Source organism: Nicotiana tabacum, chromosome 10, assembly GCF_000715075.1.
Source record: "Nicotiana tabacum cultivar K326 chromosome 10, ASM71507v2, whole genome shotgun sequence".
NCBI classification, from domain to species: Eukaryota; Viridiplantae; Streptophyta; class Magnoliopsida; order Solanales; family Solanaceae; genus Nicotiana; species Nicotiana tabacum.
The window spans coordinates 36630301-36648867 of record NC_134089.1 but is presented as its reverse complement, the minus strand read 5'-3'; the positions used below and the strand labels follow the sequence as shown (position 1 = coordinate 36648867).

The 18567-nt window shown below is 35.9% G+C and overlaps 1 protein-coding gene across 2 annotated transcripts; it reads left to right on the top strand.

The window, feature by feature from the left end:
- Positions 1 to 127: 127 nt before the first annotated feature.
- On the top strand, positions 128 to 7277 carry LOC107810280 (putative envelope ADP,ATP carrier protein, chloroplastic). Of its 2 annotated transcripts, XM_016635036.2 has the most exons (11): positions 128 to 570; positions 1956 to 2012; positions 3215 to 3277; positions 3392 to 3448; positions 3532 to 3615; positions 3948 to 4016; positions 4094 to 4206; positions 4306 to 4475; positions 5782 to 5860; positions 6849 to 6999; positions 7214 to 7277. In XM_016635036.2, the coding sequence occupies exons 1-10, from the start codon at positions 235 to 237 to the stop codon at positions 6955 to 6957; spliced, it is 1137 nt and encodes a 378-aa protein (XP_016490522.1). In that variant the 5' UTR covers positions 128 to 234; the 3' UTR covers positions 6958 to 6999; positions 7214 to 7277. The 2 variants fall into 2 exon arrangements, with proteins under 2 accessions (XP_016490522.1, XP_016490521.1); XM_016635035.2 differs by having other exon boundaries at positions 6849 to 7277.
- Positions 7278 to 18567: the final 11290 nt, after the last annotated feature.

The following is an 18567-nucleotide window of genomic DNA, read 5'->3' as shown; positions in this document are numbered from 1 at the left end:
TTTAAAATAATGATTGATTTTCTTTTTGATTATAAAAAAGGATTTGTTTAAGAAACAAAACAATATAATAATACAAAAAAAAAATAATTTATACAAAAGAAATGAATATAGAAACAGAATAAACCCCTAGAGTAGGTAGCTGCAAAGTGCCAAATTCTCCCTCTAAAACCCCTCTTATCTTCTTCACAACAGAGGGGAAAAAAAAAACTTCCTTCCTCTTACCCAGTATCCACAATGAGAAAGAACCGACCCGTTTTAGTATCCATGGACATTCCGAGTCTCGAATTATCCAACAGCACCTCTCAAACTCACCCACCACAACAATGGCAAACCAAATGGGTCGGTTCTACGGGTCAAATTGGGTGCAATTTTGGATGCATCTCGTTATCGGAGAATCTTGATAATAATAAAGGGTTCAATAATCCTACAACAGCTCAGCTTATAAAGCACCCATTAGCTATGGTAGCTTTGGTTCCAAGAGATGCTGCTTTATTTGCTGCTGGTGCTATTGCTGGTGCTGCTGCTAAGACTGTTACTGCTCCCCTTGACCGTATCAAGCTCCTCATGCAGGTGTCTCTCCTTTTTAATTTATCGTTTTGTTTTTTTTTTACTACCATATTACTGCTGTTTTCTTGGATAATTGAATTTTGGTTGAACTTTAGGCTTAATTTCTTGACAAAATTGTTTGTTTCATTTCCTACACTTTGAACAAATAAAATAATGTGGGTCCCAATAAAGTGGAGTGAATATGCCCTTCAGAGCGTTGACTTATAGTATTTAAATGGAGAAGAGTAGAGAGGCGGGTCCGCTTTTCACAAAGTTTGAAGCTGGATACAAAAATTTCTCAGTTATCTAGATAAAAGGAAAAAGAAAAAAGAAAAGAAAAGAGTGGAGTGAATATAGAGGATTCATGTAGCAGACCCTGACTAGTTCAGGATTGAGGTATAGTTGATTGATTGATTTTTGGTTGAACTGAAATGTGATAGTGGGAGATAGAGAGAATGGGGCAGGAGGTCAAGATTTGGTGATACTTATAGTAGTAGACGGTAACTAAATGTTTAAAGCAAATGACAGTAACTAAGAGTAGAGTTAAAAATGACTTTACAGCATATTTGGTTAGTGGACTTGAGGAAAATAACATGAGATATAGCCAGATAAGTCATCCTCCGATCAGGATGGTGATTTAGTTTTGGCTAAGTAGGCTGGTACGCAATTCACATGAATTTTGTTTGGTATTACTGACTTCTGCAAGTATTTGCATTATCTTTTTCATAGTTTTGAAGGATTGTTAGTTTGCTAATATATTCTTTTGAAGGGTTTATAACCTTTAAACTTATATGATTTCTTAAATGGTAGCCAGAAAAGGCCACATCCTTTGTAGGAGTACTTGTTATCAGCATCTACTCTCGCCATCTTATACTATATTCCTGAATGTGTATCTTAAAAGCCCAAATTGGCTTTATTGTCCAGTCTTTGATGTCGGTGGCAGAGAAGTAGACAAAGAGTGTAGGTGCAGCTGCAATGTGTTTATGCCATTGACCTGTTGACAAGTTAAAGGAACTATGAACGTTACTGCTATTTTGTTATTCTATGAGAAGAAAGAGGAAAGAATGACTTGCCTGATACATATCGGTGCAAGAATGACTTTTGGGGGTTATTCTTCTTGCCTCCCCACTCTTCTGGTCTTGTGAAACTCCATTTGAGAAAAAAAAAAAATTCTGTGTTGAAACTTGACATCGCGAGCATCCTTTCTCACTATGCATTTGTATACCCGACAGTGAAATCCCCAGCTCATACTTGTATCCATCTACGTATTGCCCCAATCCTTCATATTGTTACTGGTAAGGTGACTCCATACTATTATGAGTTTGATATGCATATTTTAGTTAACAGCGGCCACTTTTACGTTTTCTTCCTTGCACTTATATCTTCCTGTCATTTGCGTTGGTTGCTAGACACATGGACTAAGAGCTGGACAAGAAGCTGCAAAGAAGGGAGTTGGATTCATTGAGGTATTGTATTGTTTTCTTGCCTGTTGTTGCTTTTTGAGATATACGACAAAGACAATCTATGTCCTAGTTAATAATTCAGAATTACCCACATCTCGGCATCTACTTCTTAATTTATTGAGTTTCCTGTAGTCTGATGTTCCCTGTTAGCTGTTCTTTTATATTGTGCGGAGTTTTAGTATTGTGATGATTGATCCAAAAGAGTAAGCGAGTAATTTGCAGTATCATAGTTAGAACCCATTTACTACAAATGATGAAGGCTGTCCCTTCCACTCTAGATTTGAGGGTGGAAATATAGTCAACTTGTTACTTGTCAGCCAGTGTTGGTGACCGATTCTACCGCCTAGTAAAATTTGTAGAATTTGGTGGGGGTCTCAGTTTGGGAAGTTCTGTCTTTAGAAACAATTTTTTATAGTTATTATGATGAATAGATAAATTATCCTCGTACGCGTACAATTTTCTGCCATTTGGTTGATTACTTCTCTTTAATTAGTTATAAGCAAGTGATGCTCTCTATTGTGAACCAATTGAGTCCATCACTGATTAAAAAGAGTACTAATAATTGGTTTATAGGCTAAATGGGCTCTCTCACCTAATAGACTAGTCTTTTGGGTTGGACTCTTATGTTAGTCTATAACAATTGGTATCAGAGCAGATTGATGAACGCTTAAGGCCGCAACTTGGAGTGGTGGCCTGGACTCGTGAATGGAGGGGTTGCCAGCTGTGAGCACCTGGTAGGGCACCAAGAGTTGTGACTTGGACCCCCCCCCCCCCCCCCAACACACACACACAGCGAAAAAAAAGGACAGATGCCAGCTATGACCACCTGGGCTAGAGGGGTGCCGCAAGTGGTGGTGGTCTGGATCTAAAAAAGTGGTGCCAGCCGCGATCAACAAGGTCGTTGGTCGTCAAGCAGGGGCAATTGATGTGAACCAATTGACTCCTTCATTGAGTAAAAAGGACTAGTATTTCAAATGGTAAATGGGTTCTCCCACCTAATAGGCTAGTCTTTTGGGTTGGGCTCTCCTGTTTAGTCTATAACAGTATAATGGTTATTTTCCTTATCGGTACATTGCAGAAGTAAATTCTTCTTATGCTTCTCTTTTCTGCAAACCTCCCATAGGGAAATAATTACCACTCATAGGTGCCATCATTGAGTCTTATGATTCTCAAGTTTTTGATATATGCGTAAAATTCGATTGCAGGCATTTGCATTGATTGGGAAGGAGGAAGGGATCAAAGGATACTGGAAAGGCAACCTTCCACAGGTTTTTGCTCCATTTTCCTGTTGAGCTAACATTTATAGTCAGTCATAGATTCTTGGTGATTAGGGCTCTGTTTTTTTTAAAACTTCAAGTTGATATTTTCTGTTTATGTTTTAGGTGATACGGATCATACCTTATAGTGCAGTGCAGCTGTTTGCTTATGAAAATTACAAGGTATTGAAACATCTTTAGAGAAGACATAACAGTAGTTTGTTGTATCACCACAATTAAGGTTATTTCTCACTTTCTATTTCCAGAAACTATTTCAAGGAAAGGATGGGGAGCTTTCTGTCATTGGAAGACTAGCAGCAGGTGCTTGTGCTGGCATGACTTCGACTTTTGTAAGTTTACATTTTGTGAACACCAAATAGCTATTTCTCAGTTGTTGTTCATTTGGCATTTAATTTCGCAATTATGTTTACACAAGTGAAAGTGACCTTGCAGAAACTTGGTGCTTATTGTTGTTTCAGTAATGTTACTGAGCTGAAATCTGTTGTTTGCTTTATAAGATATACTTGAAAACTACCAGTTGATCTCTCTATCTCCCCCCCCCCCATTTGCAGGGGTGGGGTGGGAGCTTGCAGAAGCTCAATTATTCATATTCCTGTTCTTGGTATTTTGGTTATATTTTTTATCTGTCTCCAAGACCTTTAACTTGTTGTTATGTTGTCAGGTAACCTACCCATTAGATGTCCTCAGATTGAGATTAGCAGTAGACCCTGGGTATAAGACGATGAGTGAGGTAAAAGTTGGATAACTCCAAATTTATTATACGAGGACATATCTGGATCATTATTTTGATTAGTTCAATGATTTCAGGTTGCTTTAAAAATGCTGAAAGAGGAAGGCGTTGCATCCTTTTATAATGGTCTTGGGCCCTCTCTTATTGGAATAGCACCATATATCGCTGTGAACTTTTGTGTTTTTGACTTGTGAGTCTATGTTCTTTGGAAGATCTTAATCCTATATATCATATAAAACAGGGTCCTGGTGTTAGTACTCTAACGTAATGACACTTTTGTGAATGTCAGGGTGAAGAAAGCTTTGCCAGAGAAATATCAGAAACGAACTGAAGCATCTCTGGTTACAGGTTTGATTTCCGCAACTATTGCCACGCTAATGTGCTATCCATTGGACACAGTGAGAAGGCAAATGCAAATGAGGGGTACACCTTATGTGACAATTTTGGATGCCTTCCCAGGTAAGTAATAAATGACGTCATTGCCTGTATCTCTTGTTGTTTTCTTCTCCTTTCTTTTTTATGCGGAGATGGGAGGAGGGGATGGGAGTTGGTAGGTATGTACTGTGTACAAATCCTGGCTGTGAACAGATAATCTGAAAGGTTCAGGTTTTTGTTCCATCTTTCTACACTTTGTTCTTTTAATCTAAACCGTATTTTTGTCTTGTTTGTTCTTGATTTACATGTGCTGCGGTCAAAATTTTGCATGATCTCGATTCATGTGTCCTGCTTTCCAAGTTTTGCTTAGTTTACTTAAGGGATCGAGACTTGCTTGCTAAAGTGTAGCCTACCTTTTGGTTCTAGTACAACATAAACTTTTCAGGCTTTGTGCATCGTAGTAGTCATTGGCACAGGCTTTCCTATGCCCATACTCAAGCCTTGATTTATAGGGAATGCTCCTTACCCCTATTTGTTTGGCTTGCTTTCTAATAGTTTGTGCCGAGAAATGAATTGTTCCTTGAATCGGAACGTCCACTAAGCACGCAAGGTGTGGCCTAATGGTCAATGAAATAGGTGAAAACCTTGGAGACTAAGGTTCAAATTCCACTATGGACAAAAAACTCTAGGTGATTTCTTACGGTTTGTCTGTGCCTTGCTGGGCTGGCAAAGTTACCTCGAACCTGTAATGATGGGAGATAGCAAGCACCGATGGAATAGTCGAGGTGTGCGCAAGCTAGCCTGGACTCCATCATTATAAAAAATAATATAACTTGCTTTTGTTTTATATAACTTTGGCTTTAATTAACATCTCACGCCTTCACATTTTCGAACAATTATTATAATTTTTTACCATGACACATCTTCCAACAATTATGTTGACAAATATATACCGAAATCAGATAATAATAAATCCATTTTCTCTTTTAACTCGGTATTAGTCAACATAGGTCATAAAAAATGGGGCGAGTGAGTAATAGAAAATAGCTGTACATACTGTCGCCCAGCTGCTTTAATAAAACTGTTTTCCACTTTATGAGGTTTTTTGTGCTTCAAATCCTTTCAAATCCTTTAAGCTTAAAGTATCAAAAAGTATGAAATGTCAAAATTAGATAACATTTTGATTTCAATTCCTCGAACTTGTTGACTCTATAGTTCACTTCATTTGAAAAAGAAAAGAAGCCTTTAAAATTCAGTGACTGACTGATTGTATCATAGTTTTTGAAGTCCATGATCATGCTCGAGAGGGGATTTAAGTTATTTTAAACTGAGAATGTTAATCAACCTAACACTCTTTCTGATTGTTTAAATGAATCCTTTCTTTTTTCAGGTATAGTGGCGCGTGATGGTTTAGTTGGATTATACAGGGGGTTTGTTCCCAATGCGCTGAAAACTCTCCCTAATAGCAGGTGCATTTTCTCATTCCTGTGCCTTCTTCTGTTCTCTTTTCACTTATTTTTTTATCTTCTCTGGTCTCTGTTTCCGCACACCTTTTTTCCATTTTTTGGGCATTAATCAGGCTCAATAGTTTCTATTTGAGATTGTAGCATAATTGATAAATATAGTTAGGCTTGCCGGTTTTAAAATCTCATGTTTGACGCTGTGTTTGTTTAACAAACTGCACGGTTATAATCGCCATCCCCTAATAGCAGGTGCATTTTAGATATGGACGTTTTGTTTTTGGTAATTAAAACAATTTTATTACCAGTAAAGAATATGTACAGCTCAAGACAAAAGAAAACATCTCTAAAACTGGCAGCACCCAGTAATTAGAGTTAAGACTAGATCATCTCCACTATATCTCCTTACACAGCTAACTCCTCAACCTCTACCAATTACCTAGGATAAAAATTGAGTTCGTGAATCTTCCCAGCTAATTTTGGCCGCATGCTACCTCTGAATATAACCTCTTGTATAATCAGTTTCACCAGTATATCAGAAGATCTCTGCTTGCGTTAAAAGACTCCATTGTTCCTCTCTTGCCATAAATAGTACACAGCTCCAGCTAGTGTCATTCTGTAGATGTTTGCAGTAGCTGTCTTCCCGTTGCAGTATTTCTCAGCCCATTTATTCTCTGTTTGCCATTCAAAAAAAAAAAAAAAAAGAAGCATATTTACGTTGTTGCTTCATTCATAAAATGTCATGTTTGTTCCGTGAGATGATTACACTAGTATTCATAAACTAAGGATTCATCATAAATTGACTAGTTTTATGCTGGCTCGAACCAGTAACGTAAGTAAGCTCATGCCTGATGGAACAAACAGTTCTCCAAGGGGACCGATAACAAGGAATTTAGTTACTACTAGTACTAGTATTACCAGGCAATGATCATTGACGATGATATTAACATCATAACCTAACACATCATTGTTTTTGTCTCTTCATTTTCTCCTGCAGCATTAGGCTTACCACTTTTGACACTGTTAAGCGTTTGATAGCGAGAAGTGAGAAAGAGCTCCAAAGAATTATGGAGGAAAACCGCGAGAGACAAAAGACAGAATCCTAGCTACGTACTGCACCATATTGTAGATGTTCTGATTCTTTGAAGGTAATTGATCTCCTAATTAATATTCATGTCATTTTGAAGCACTCGTTCGATGAGCAAGAGAATTGAGCTACCAGTAATCTGGTTTATTGACTGGAGCTCCAATTTTGTAAAACCAGGTTTAGTTGCCAGAGTAGTTAGGTTGGCTTTTTTTATGGTTGATTAACTTCATTCATTTGTGTATTGTTTGAAGTGACTCCTCCTTTTCACTTTGTAGTGGCAAAGAACTATAAGGAGCTGATCACTGAGTATCTATCAACATTACTTTTTCTATGACTACAGCTATTGTGTTATAAGGCCAATTTCTGTTCCTGGTTTTACAGATTAAGGATGGTAAAGACCGCAAAAGAGAGTTAAAGAAGAGAATATTACAATATATGTGATCTCAAACATTGGATTAAAAAGTACATAAGAACCGGAACATAACGTATTTTCATAAATTTCACTACAAAAATATTATCTCTATTCAAGTAAACAAAAAAATAATCCAAAACTCTAGTTGTATCACTCTATGTTTTCGTAGCCCGAACAGCTTCAATAAACAACTTGATTTCTGCAAATGTCCGCACAAGCATCTGAAGTAGCCGTCAACATTCCAATGCTGGAACCTTGCGAGAACTTAATTTCCAAATCCTCACAAGAGACTTGCAATTTTCCACAATTACGTTGTGCCTCTTCGTGGTGGCTTATTTGAACTTTTCCATTTATTTTACCGAAAATCTTGTGGAAAGACCAGAAGAAACATCATAATAGTGTTAGTCATCCAACCATTATAACTATCAGGCAAAGCACCAAAAGTTGCATCAACGAAGTTTTGAGCGCTTTCGTTTGACAAAGACTTCTTCCTTTAAGTAGCCAATTAAGAAGGCACTCTTCACATCCATTTGGTGAAGGGTAAATTCCATGTGTGCTGCAAAGGCTATGAGGAGTCTTATTGTCTCCAGTCTTGCAACTGGAGCAAGGTCTCATCATAATCTATGCCCTTCTCTTGGCTATAACTTTGGACCACCAGCATTGCCTTGTTCCTTGTAACCGTTCCATTTTCATCAAGTTTGTTTCTGAAGACCCATTTAGTGCCAATTATTGATCTGTCCTTGGGTCAGTGACCAGATGCCACACTTGACTTCTTTCAAACTGATTGAGTTCATCTTGCATTGCATTCACCCATTCTGCATCCTGCAAAGCTTCAGCAATATTTTTAGGTTCAATAAGAGATAAGAATGCATCAAAAGCACATAGATTCTTTAGTTGAGATCTAGTTTTAACTCCAAAAGTTGGATCAGTAAGGATGTTCTCAATGGGATGAGAACTTTGATACTTGTAAGGTTTCAAAACCAACTAATTTCTCTTTGGAGTTTCTCCCATGTTCTGTTGTTGAGGAACAGGCTCATGGACAGGTTCCATTTGGAAATTAGATTCACTTCTTCTTTGTTCAGTTCCCTTTGCCAGGTTGCCCTAGATGGAAGAACCTGTTCCATCACATGTTCCTTTTTTTGATGCAGCTTCAGTTTGAGCTGTGACTTCACTTAATTCTTTTACCAGCCCAATAGCCTCATCTTCATATTCCTGTCTCTCAGTACGAATGTTAGTTTCATCAAAAACTACATGTACACTTTTTTCTACACACAAAGTTCTTTTGTTGTACACTTTATAAGCTTTGCTATGTGAAGAATGTCCCAAGAATACTCCCTCATCACTTCTGGGATCAAACTTACCTAAGGAGTCCTTTCCATTATTGTGCACAAAGCACTTGCATCTAAATGCCCTAAGATGAGATATATTTGGTTTTCTCCCTTTAAGTAACTCATAGGGAGTCTTCTCTACAAGAGGTCTAATCATGCATCTATTGATGATGTAACATGCAGTGTTTACAGCTTCTGCCCAGAAGCTATGGGGTAGTTTACTAGAAAGAAGCATAGTCCTAGCCATATCTTCAAGAGTCTTATTCTTTCTTTCAACTACTCCATTTTGTTGAAGAGTCCTAGGGGCAGAAAAATTATGATCTATACCATGCTTAGGGATGGCAAACGGGGCGGGACGGGTGCGGGGCGGGGCAGGTTTAAGCTTATGTGGGGCGGTGCGGGTTTAAGTTTATGCGGGGCGGGTTCAAGAATCTTTTTTAATTTAGCTGCGGTTGCGGGTTGTGCATTTGTTTAATACCTGCATCGCACATTTTCTGCTTTTCATCAAAGAAGAATCAAATGTTTTCGTAGAGTTGTAATCTGCTTTTTTAATTGGAATCTGTTTTATTAATGTTCCCTTGCTTATCTTTATATCTTTATTTTTATTTTAAATTTTGTTAGTTCATAACTTCATATTCAGATATTACCACTTTTTTGGGTCATTAAAATATAATATTGATGCGTCTATTCGGTAAGAATGTAGCATACTAGTTTTAAGAAGATATTTTAAAATTGATTATTATAATTAACTCACTAATTAAATTACTACTTTTACTATGGAGTAATATGCTAAAAGATATTTTTTAACAAGATTAGTAGTAGATACATTGTAGCACATGAAAAACATTATGGACATAAATGGAACTATCGAGAAAAAGAGACAAGAAGGCCATATGTTATCTTTAATTTGTTTGGATTTTTTTAAAAATAGAAACTACTTGTTAAAAATGAAAAAAATGATTTTTTTGCTTTGCGGGGCGGTGCGGGTTTGTGTGAGGCGGGGCTGGGCGGTTTGAAAACAGAATATCTTGCTATACGGTGCGGGGCGGGGCGGGGCGGGACAGGTTGAACTTTATGCGGGTTAAGGATGAACCTGCGCTGCAACCGCCCCACCCCGCCCCATTGCCATCTCTAATCATGCTCATCACAAAATTCAGCAAACTTAGCATTTTCAAATTCAGTTCCAATCAGACCGAATTGATGCAAGTTGATTACCTGGTTATTTATGAGTTTTTCTAACAAAGGCAGTAAACATGTCAAATACTTTATCCTTAGATGTTAAAAACAATACCCAAGTAAACCTAGAGTAATCATCAATACGTACCATCATATATTTCTTACCACCTCTGCTCAATGTTCTCATTAGACCACAAAGATCCATATAAAACAGTTCCATCGACCTGGTAGTGTATACCACTTTCTTGCTTTTAAAAGAGGATCTTACTTGCTTCTCCCTTGCACAAGAATCACAAACTTTGTCTTCCTTGAACTTGATGTTAAGTTACCCTATCACCAGGTCCTTGGAGACTAATTTGTTGAGTTTATTTAGACTTGCATGACCAAGTCTTTTGTGCCATAGGAAGGGATCATTGTCCAACACACTTAAGCAAGTGAGTTCGTTTTCTGAAAGAGTGGACAAATCTACAATGTAAATATTGTTTACTCTTTTTCCCTGCAAAACAATCTTGTCAGTGGTAAGATTAATCACAAAATATTTAGGAGAGGTGAATGCTACCAGATTACCTCTGTCACATAGTTGTGATACACTTATCATGCTATATTTCAAGCCATCTATCAAGTAGACATTCTCAATGGAATATAAGTCTGTCTTACCTACCTTTCCAACCCCAATGATCTCACCTTTCTTCCCATTTCTTAGGTCCTCAAGTGAAAGGAACTGGTTCTTACTTCCAATCATATGCTTTGAGCAGCCACTATCCATGTACCATATTTGACTACTTCCCTTCACTTGGACCTGCAAAACGAAATCAGGGGTTAGTTTTAGGAACCCAAACTAGTTTGGGTCCCTTTCTATAGGCAAAGGGGTGAATTAAATTCCTTTTAGCCCATCCAGATAGCCTATTTTTCTCTTGAACAAAGATTTTGTTCTTTTGACCGGCATTTTATTTTGCATTACACTCACTTTTGTAATGACCAGTCTTGCCACAATGTGTGCAGATTTTGTTCTCAGGAAGTGTGATGTACTTGCTTTTGGGATCCTACTTAGATGCTGGGGTCCCATAGCCAAGTCCTCTGTTATTGCTACTGTGGTGCTCTTGTGGCCAGGATAGTACATCAGAGGACTTATTCCATTTGCAAGTTCTGTCTAGTTCATGCTTCACCTTCCCTAGATCTTCTTTTAAGACTCTTATCTGCTCATCTCTCTTGTACAACTCATCCTTCATTTTTCCTAAATTTTCTTCTAAGGTGAGATGTGTGTGATCAACTTTATTTTTACCTTTTCTTAATATCAGTTTTAAATTTTCAGATCTAAGTTCTAAGATAGTGTTGTTAAGTTCAAGAACCTGGTTCTTCAGCTCAGTGTTTTTACTATCACTTTCACTAGCCCTGAGTTTCAGATTTTTACACTTAGCTTTTAGGACTACACATTTCCTAGACAGTCGTTCCTTCTCATAGTTTATGACCTCAGACTCATCAATGAAGTCTACCAGTAATTCAGATAGCTTTTCTTTAGACAGAAATTTAATTTTGTCTTTGAGATGAATCACACTTACTTCTTGTTCATCATCTGATTCTCCAATGGCCATAAGTGCTTGTTCATCTCCAGCTTCATCTTCTGAATCCTCATATGAGCTTTCTCCCCAAGCAGCAACCATAGCCTTTGTCGATCTTTTGTTCTTCTTGGGTTGAACCTGTTCTTTCTTCCTATTTCTTCGTTCAACCCTTTATTTCTTCCATTCAATTTCCCACCGAGAATAATTCTTGATCATGTGGTCAGTCTTACCACATTTTTAGTAGCCCTCGTTGGTCTGTTTTTCAGGGGCCCTTGGTTTGTTGAAGGTTGCACATCTTGAAGAAACCTTTCCTCTCATTAGATACTTCTTGAAAGCCCTTGTGATTATAGCCATTTCATCATCCTCTAAGTCTGCACCTTCAACTATTCTGAGAGCCAGGCTTCTTTCCTTCTTGGGTGCATCCATCTTCATGGTTTGTCTTCTCAGTTCATAGGCAGTGAGATTTCCAATCAGCTCGTCCAACTTGAGAGTAGCAATGTTCTTTGATTCCTGAATAGCAGTGATTTTGCTTTTCCAAGTTACTAGCAAGACCCTTATCAAGATTTACTCAACCTTGTCTTCTTCAAGGATAATTTTTCCAAGAGACTTAAGTTCATTTGTTAGTGTTGTGAATCTTGTGTACATCTTTTGGATGGTTTCTCTTTCCTTCATGGTGAAATTTTCATATTGAGAATATAGCAGTGTTCCTCTTGATCTCTTTACTTGAGGAGTTCCTTTATGGGCCACTTGTAGAGTGTCCCAGATCTCCTTAGCAGTAGTACAACTTTGAATTCTACTGTACTCGTCCGGACCTAGTCCACACACAAGCCATTTCTTGGCCTTGGTATTCTTTTCCCACTTCTTCAAATCTTCAGCAGTATAGTTAGCTCTAGTCTTTGGCACATCCACTCCTTCAACATTCTTCTTTGTAGTAGCCAGAGGCAATGTCCCAAAGTTCATAGGCTTCTCCTATGATGTGGTCTCTCATCCTGTTCTTCCACCAGAAATAGTACTGGCCATTAAGGAGTGGAGGCCTAGCGGTGGATTGTCCTTCCCAGTTTCCAGGTGGTTCACTCATTTTGATCTGTTCCTAAGGTGTTAGCCTCTTCAAGGATAACCCGCTCTGATACCAATTGATGTTTTATACTTCAATACCACACAAGAAGGGGGGGGGAGTGATTTGTGTGATACCCAATTTTCGCTTAACTTGATTATAGAAAGACCTGGTTTTTCTATGTGTTCCAACTACTACTGTTGCAGAATAATAAATACAGAAAATAAAGAACACAGAGATTTTACGTTGAAAACACCTGGCTCAAAAGGTGAAAAAACACGTCCTACCTTCCAGTAGGATTTTCCCAAACTCTCCACTAAAATTACTCAGCCAAAAAACTGCATTTACAAAAACTCTTTTGTAAACCTAGGATAAACTCTAATCCCGTTATGGCACACAACCTCAACTGTTGCGACAACTTCAAGTTAACTCTAACTTGAAAACTCTAAGTACCTAATACAATTGCTTCTAAATAAGTTGAAAGGCATAATGTAAAATCACTTACTACAATTGAACTAGAATAAAAAATAGACACTTGGAACTGGTTCTTTTATTCGGTTCAAGTAGCTTCAGGATTGCACGCTTGAATCACACATAAATTGCTTGCAAAATTGCCTTGCTATTTTGCTCTTAATTCACGTTTAACTTCTGCTTATGTGCATTACCTGTAAAAGAGAACAACACTAACATTTAAGGACTTAGCAATTAGAGATTGACTAGGATACAAATGCTACTCTTCCATGGTGGAAGAGTTCTAGTTGATCTCATACTCTAAGTACTCTATCCTTTTCCTAAACCGTGTTCTCTTTGTGTAAAGAGTTTTTCTCCTGATCCAATATGCAACCTTTTCGATCATGATCAAGAGATAACACTTCTGATATGTTAGGTTTATCTCCTTCAGGTGCATCTCACATGTTTGAGTTGATCATAACTGTGCTTCACAAGATGGACCTGGTCCATGTCTGAGTTCCTTTGTCAGTTTTCAAAACTTCACCTTAACTTGGGCCAACAATCGTTTAGAAATAAAATTGAAGTTACTATAGATAAAACAATTCTCAAGCAAACAGAAAACCAGAAAAGGAAATGGAAGTTCCTCAAAACTTTATTAGCTAGCTCTTTTCTGCACCCATTGATGGCAATTCAAGAATTTGAAAATTGTCTTAAAATACCATATTGGTGGCTCACACTTTAATTCTGCTTGGAACGTAACGCAGGTTTCTCTCATTAATTATTCTTGTGCTACTACTTAATTACTTAATTTTTAAGTGAAGTTTGTGTATTACAGAACTAAAATGATTAATTTGGTAAAGTTTCTAGTTTGCCCGTGTAAATTAACTACTAAAAAGTATCATAAAAATTCCATTGAAGACTATAATTAGCAGTATTTTCTCCAAGTAATACAAAATTGTTACGTACATCTTTGAAAATAGTGAAGTAGATGTACATTGAATTTTGCCAAACCATGCATGCATGATTTTAATGCAGTTCTCGCCCATGGCGACATCATGCTATTGATTTTAATATAACAGATATATTTCTCAAACATAGAATTAGAAACTAGACTAAGATTAGTTGTCAGAGTAGTTAGGTTTGGCTTTTTTATGGTTGATTAACTTCATTCATTTGTGTATTGTTTGAAGTGATTCCTTTTTTTCGCTTTGTAATGGCAAAGAACTATCATAAGGAGCTGATCACTTATCTATCAACATTAATTAGACGCTCTTCATTTTAATCATTACTTTGCACTCTTTTGTGGATTATTGTTTTATAAGGCCAATTTCTGTTCCTTATTTTACAGATTAATTAAAGGATGCTAAAACTTGAATAAAGACCGCAAAAGAATGTTAAACAAGAGAATATCAAAATTCATGTCATACATTTAAATATGTGATCTCAAACATTGGAGTAAAAAGTACATACGAACCGGAACATAAGAGAATATAACGTATTTTCAGAAATTTCACTACAAAAATATTATCACTCTATTAAAGTAAACAAAAACTCTAGTTGTATCACTCTATGTTTTCATAGCCCCAACTCCTTCAATCAACAACTTGATTTCTGCAAATGTACTGCACAAGCATCTGAAGTAGCCATCAACATTCCGATGCTGGAACCTTGCGAGAACTTAATTTCTAAATCCTCACAAGAGACTTGCAATTTTCCACAATTACGTTGTGCCTCTTCGTGGTGGCTTATTTGAACTTTTCCATTTAATTTACTGAAAATCTTGTGGAAAGACCAGAAGAAACATCATTCATAATAGTGTTAGTCATCCAACCATTATAACTATCAGGCAAAGCACCAAAAGTTGCATCGACGAAGTTTTGAGCGCTTTCGTCTTGATAAAATCTAGCAGAATTATTAGGTTGCCAAAGAACTCTATCCTTGTAGGTAATCTTGGCATCAAATTCATCATATAAGAAATTATAATCAATGGTTGGGTTGTCGACTAAGAAAGTGAGTTTCCAATTGTCAGGATTGTCGAGGACTGAAGGTGGCGCAATGCATGTCACGGTAAGGAGTGAAGAGGAGGCATATATAAGACGAAACTTAGGGTATTGGACTTCCTCAGTAACCTTAGCCGGAAAGAACACATAAAAAGATAGGACAACACCCAATGCTATAGCCAGTACAGTTAATATTATCCACAATGCCAAATTGTAGTGATTAGGGTCGTCATTGGTTTGGTCATCAATTTTAATGTTTGCGGCTGATTTCTCCATTGATTGATACTTAGTTAAGAAACCTTTGGAAAGTAAGACAGAACACTATAATTCGAAGAAGATGGATTTTGAAATGAGAAGAATGGAAAAGATGTTTAGAGATTCTACGTAGTTGTAGTAGGAAAACCTACTTGTAGTAGGAAAACTTTAATAAAGATTTAACATAAAACTTAATTCACATTGAGATGGGAAAAGAAACTAAACTTGTTCGTAAAGTCTAACAAGTTTTTATTTTAAATTGTATGGCCTAAAACTTAGGGGTAATAACTTGTTCCGTATGTAATAATTCAATAATAATAATAATAATAATAATAATAATAATAATAATAATAATAATAATAATAATAATAATAATAATAATAATAATAATAATAATATTAATAATAATAATAATAGTAGTAAATGCCCGCTCGTTACATATTTCAGTGTCAAATGTAATCTTTGGTACTCTCTCAACATTCTTTGCCATTTTTCCTTAAAACTCAAAAAATACCTTTTTCAGCTTTTCATGTTAACACCAGTTGACACTTTATAATAATGGAATTGGAACTCTACCCTTTAAATTCTTGTGCACTCCCCTACAAACCGAAAAATATGATTTTTGTTATATTCTCGCATGCTATTTTAGAATATTTAGAAATAGTCATTTAATTAATTCTCTAATATTTAGGATTTTTAATAAAGAAAGTTTTCCTTATTTGAATTGTAATAAAAATTCTGATATTTAGAACTTTAAAATCATTAATATTTTACTTTATACAAATTATACACCTAAATTATATATAAATGACAAACAAAATAAATAAAGAAGAGAATAAGAACATTAAAGAAAGAGGACATACGTTTGGCTTTGGATAATAATGGAAGTGGTAGAATTTTTAAAACTTTTCTACATTCTGATTTATATGAAACTCTTCTATATTAGAGTGTCAAAAATATTAGGGGTGGGCATAGTCCGGGAAAACCTGAAATTCAAATTGAAATCTGAATCTTTTGAATTTTTGGTTTGGATATTCGAATTGGATTTCGGATTTAACTTGTAAAATTTTTGGATTTTGGATTTGGTACTTCGGATTTTTGGATATCCGAAAATTCAATTTTTTTTATATGTTATATTTTGTTTATTATCCATATGCAAATAGTAATATCTCCAATACCCTACCCATAAGGCATTATCTCATATATTCAATACTAATTACTAAGTTACCGTCAGAGTACTTTCTATTTGGAAATAATTTTACTATTGTTAATTTTTATCGGCCTTATTAATGTCTCTGTTGCATTTCCTTGATGACAATTTTATTACGTATACTTTATTTGGATGATTGCAATGAGAATGAAGGACTTTTTAGGCAATTTAACATGGCTACTTCATTTGGATATTAGCTTTCGTAAGAAGAAGAAACATCTCAACATATAGGTTCAAAACTGAAAATTTAAAATATCCAAACCGATTAATTTGAAACCGAACTTAAAAAGTCCGATCCAATTTGAGCTTATTTGGAGTGGATTTGGATCGTCATTTTTTTAATCCGAAAATCAAAATACAAACCAAAATTCTTATATGCAATCCGAATTGTCCAAACGCCCACTCCTAAAAAATATATATACAAGACTATTCCACTAATAATAGTATTCTATATTATATTTTAGTTTTCAAAGCTTATAAATTAGCAGTTACAATTATTTGAAATATTGAGCAGGAATTAATAACAAACTCCAAAATTATCAATAGTTCCAACAAGATAATTTATGAGATCTTTTAACTTCTCCAGGTATATAATATTAAATTTAGTTGAATATAAGCAAGTTTCTTGATTATACTTGTGGCTTCTAAAAGGACATTTCGATTGTAGACTTTAATTATGGTATAAACTGTTTCTTATATCTTTGAGATTTACATAAAACTGCCACTATCTTAGGATTGGTTTGCTGGGGGATCTTCAATTATTTGTCTTCCCTTGCTGTCGTATTAAGCTACTATAACATCATCCTTCCTTCAATGTGCTAAAATAGTTGGATGAGTGCATGATGCAAAGACCACACTAGAAAAACTGGCTATTTTTATCATTCTCAATAATAAAATAAAAAGGATCTTTCATTTTTTACTCAACTGTAACTGTGCAAGACATGCACATTACTTTTTTTTTTTTTTTGTTTACTAACATCAACTATCTTCACAACCCAGCACATTGTTGAGCATGGCGCTCTTCCTAGCGAGGCTCTCTCAAATATTTACAAAAAGACGTGCTAGTTGAGGTTTGAACCTTTGACCTCTTAGAGAAAAATTAAATACATAACCAATACTCCAAGTGACAATATTTGTTAGGTTGTGTAATTTTTTCCTACTTATCCGTTTCCTCACAGTATTAATACATATACTTAGTAAAATTTTCCAACGAAGCGAATCCGCCCTTGAGTTGATTCTCTCAAATCTAAGTAGCATTAAGCACTACAAACTACTCCCTTTTGAATCACTACAAAGCAAGATCATCAAATGAACAAAAGTCTCATTCATTCCTAAGCAAGAATTCAATAATTCATAAGGTAAAAATCAAACTAATCAATGGCTTTTGCTCTCATTTCCCCGGGGCTAAATTATATCATAGCTACTGCTTGGAAGATGATATAAGTCAGAGTCTAAGAAAGCTCTGGAAATGTTTGCCTTCTCTAGGTTCTCTTCATCTTTGGGTATTAGAGTTCATTCATTCATTCATTCATTTTGGATGCCTTTGAAAAGAAAATTGTTAGTTTGACCAACATGGGCATAAGTTGTTCTCAGACTCTCAGTTTTGGTTTCTTTAGCCTTTAGTTTGCTGTTGTGTAAGTTTATTTATGTTGGTTCTCTAGAGTAGTTATGTTAAGAGTCTACCTAGCAAAAAATCTATTCGAAAACATGAACAATATGTTCAATTGTTTGATCCTATATTTTCTTCCTTCAGCTCTTCCTACTCTCTATCACAATGAAGTAATTGTGAAGGAAAAATCAACGTCATTGCAACAGTAACACTTAATTTTTAGGTTTTTAGCAGCTCGAATTAGCCTTCATTAGATCAGTGAAACGAAAATTTGGATGATAGACGAGAAAATGCAATCGTTAAATATTACTCTAGAGAGATACGACATGAGTATCTATACCCCTAAGGTGCACCATTTATATTACCTAGGTTCTCGTTGAGTGATAGCACTGGATCTACAAATTACATAGTATATTAGACATTGGGCCGCAAATTAAATAAGAAAGCAAGTGAAATAACACCTAAAATTCTGAAAAAAGAGTATTTAGAAGTTTTCGGTAAGGGCATCAAGAAGATTAGGTAGTTACGTCATAACATTTTTATTTCATTCACAAAGGGGAAGGGGAAGGGGAACAG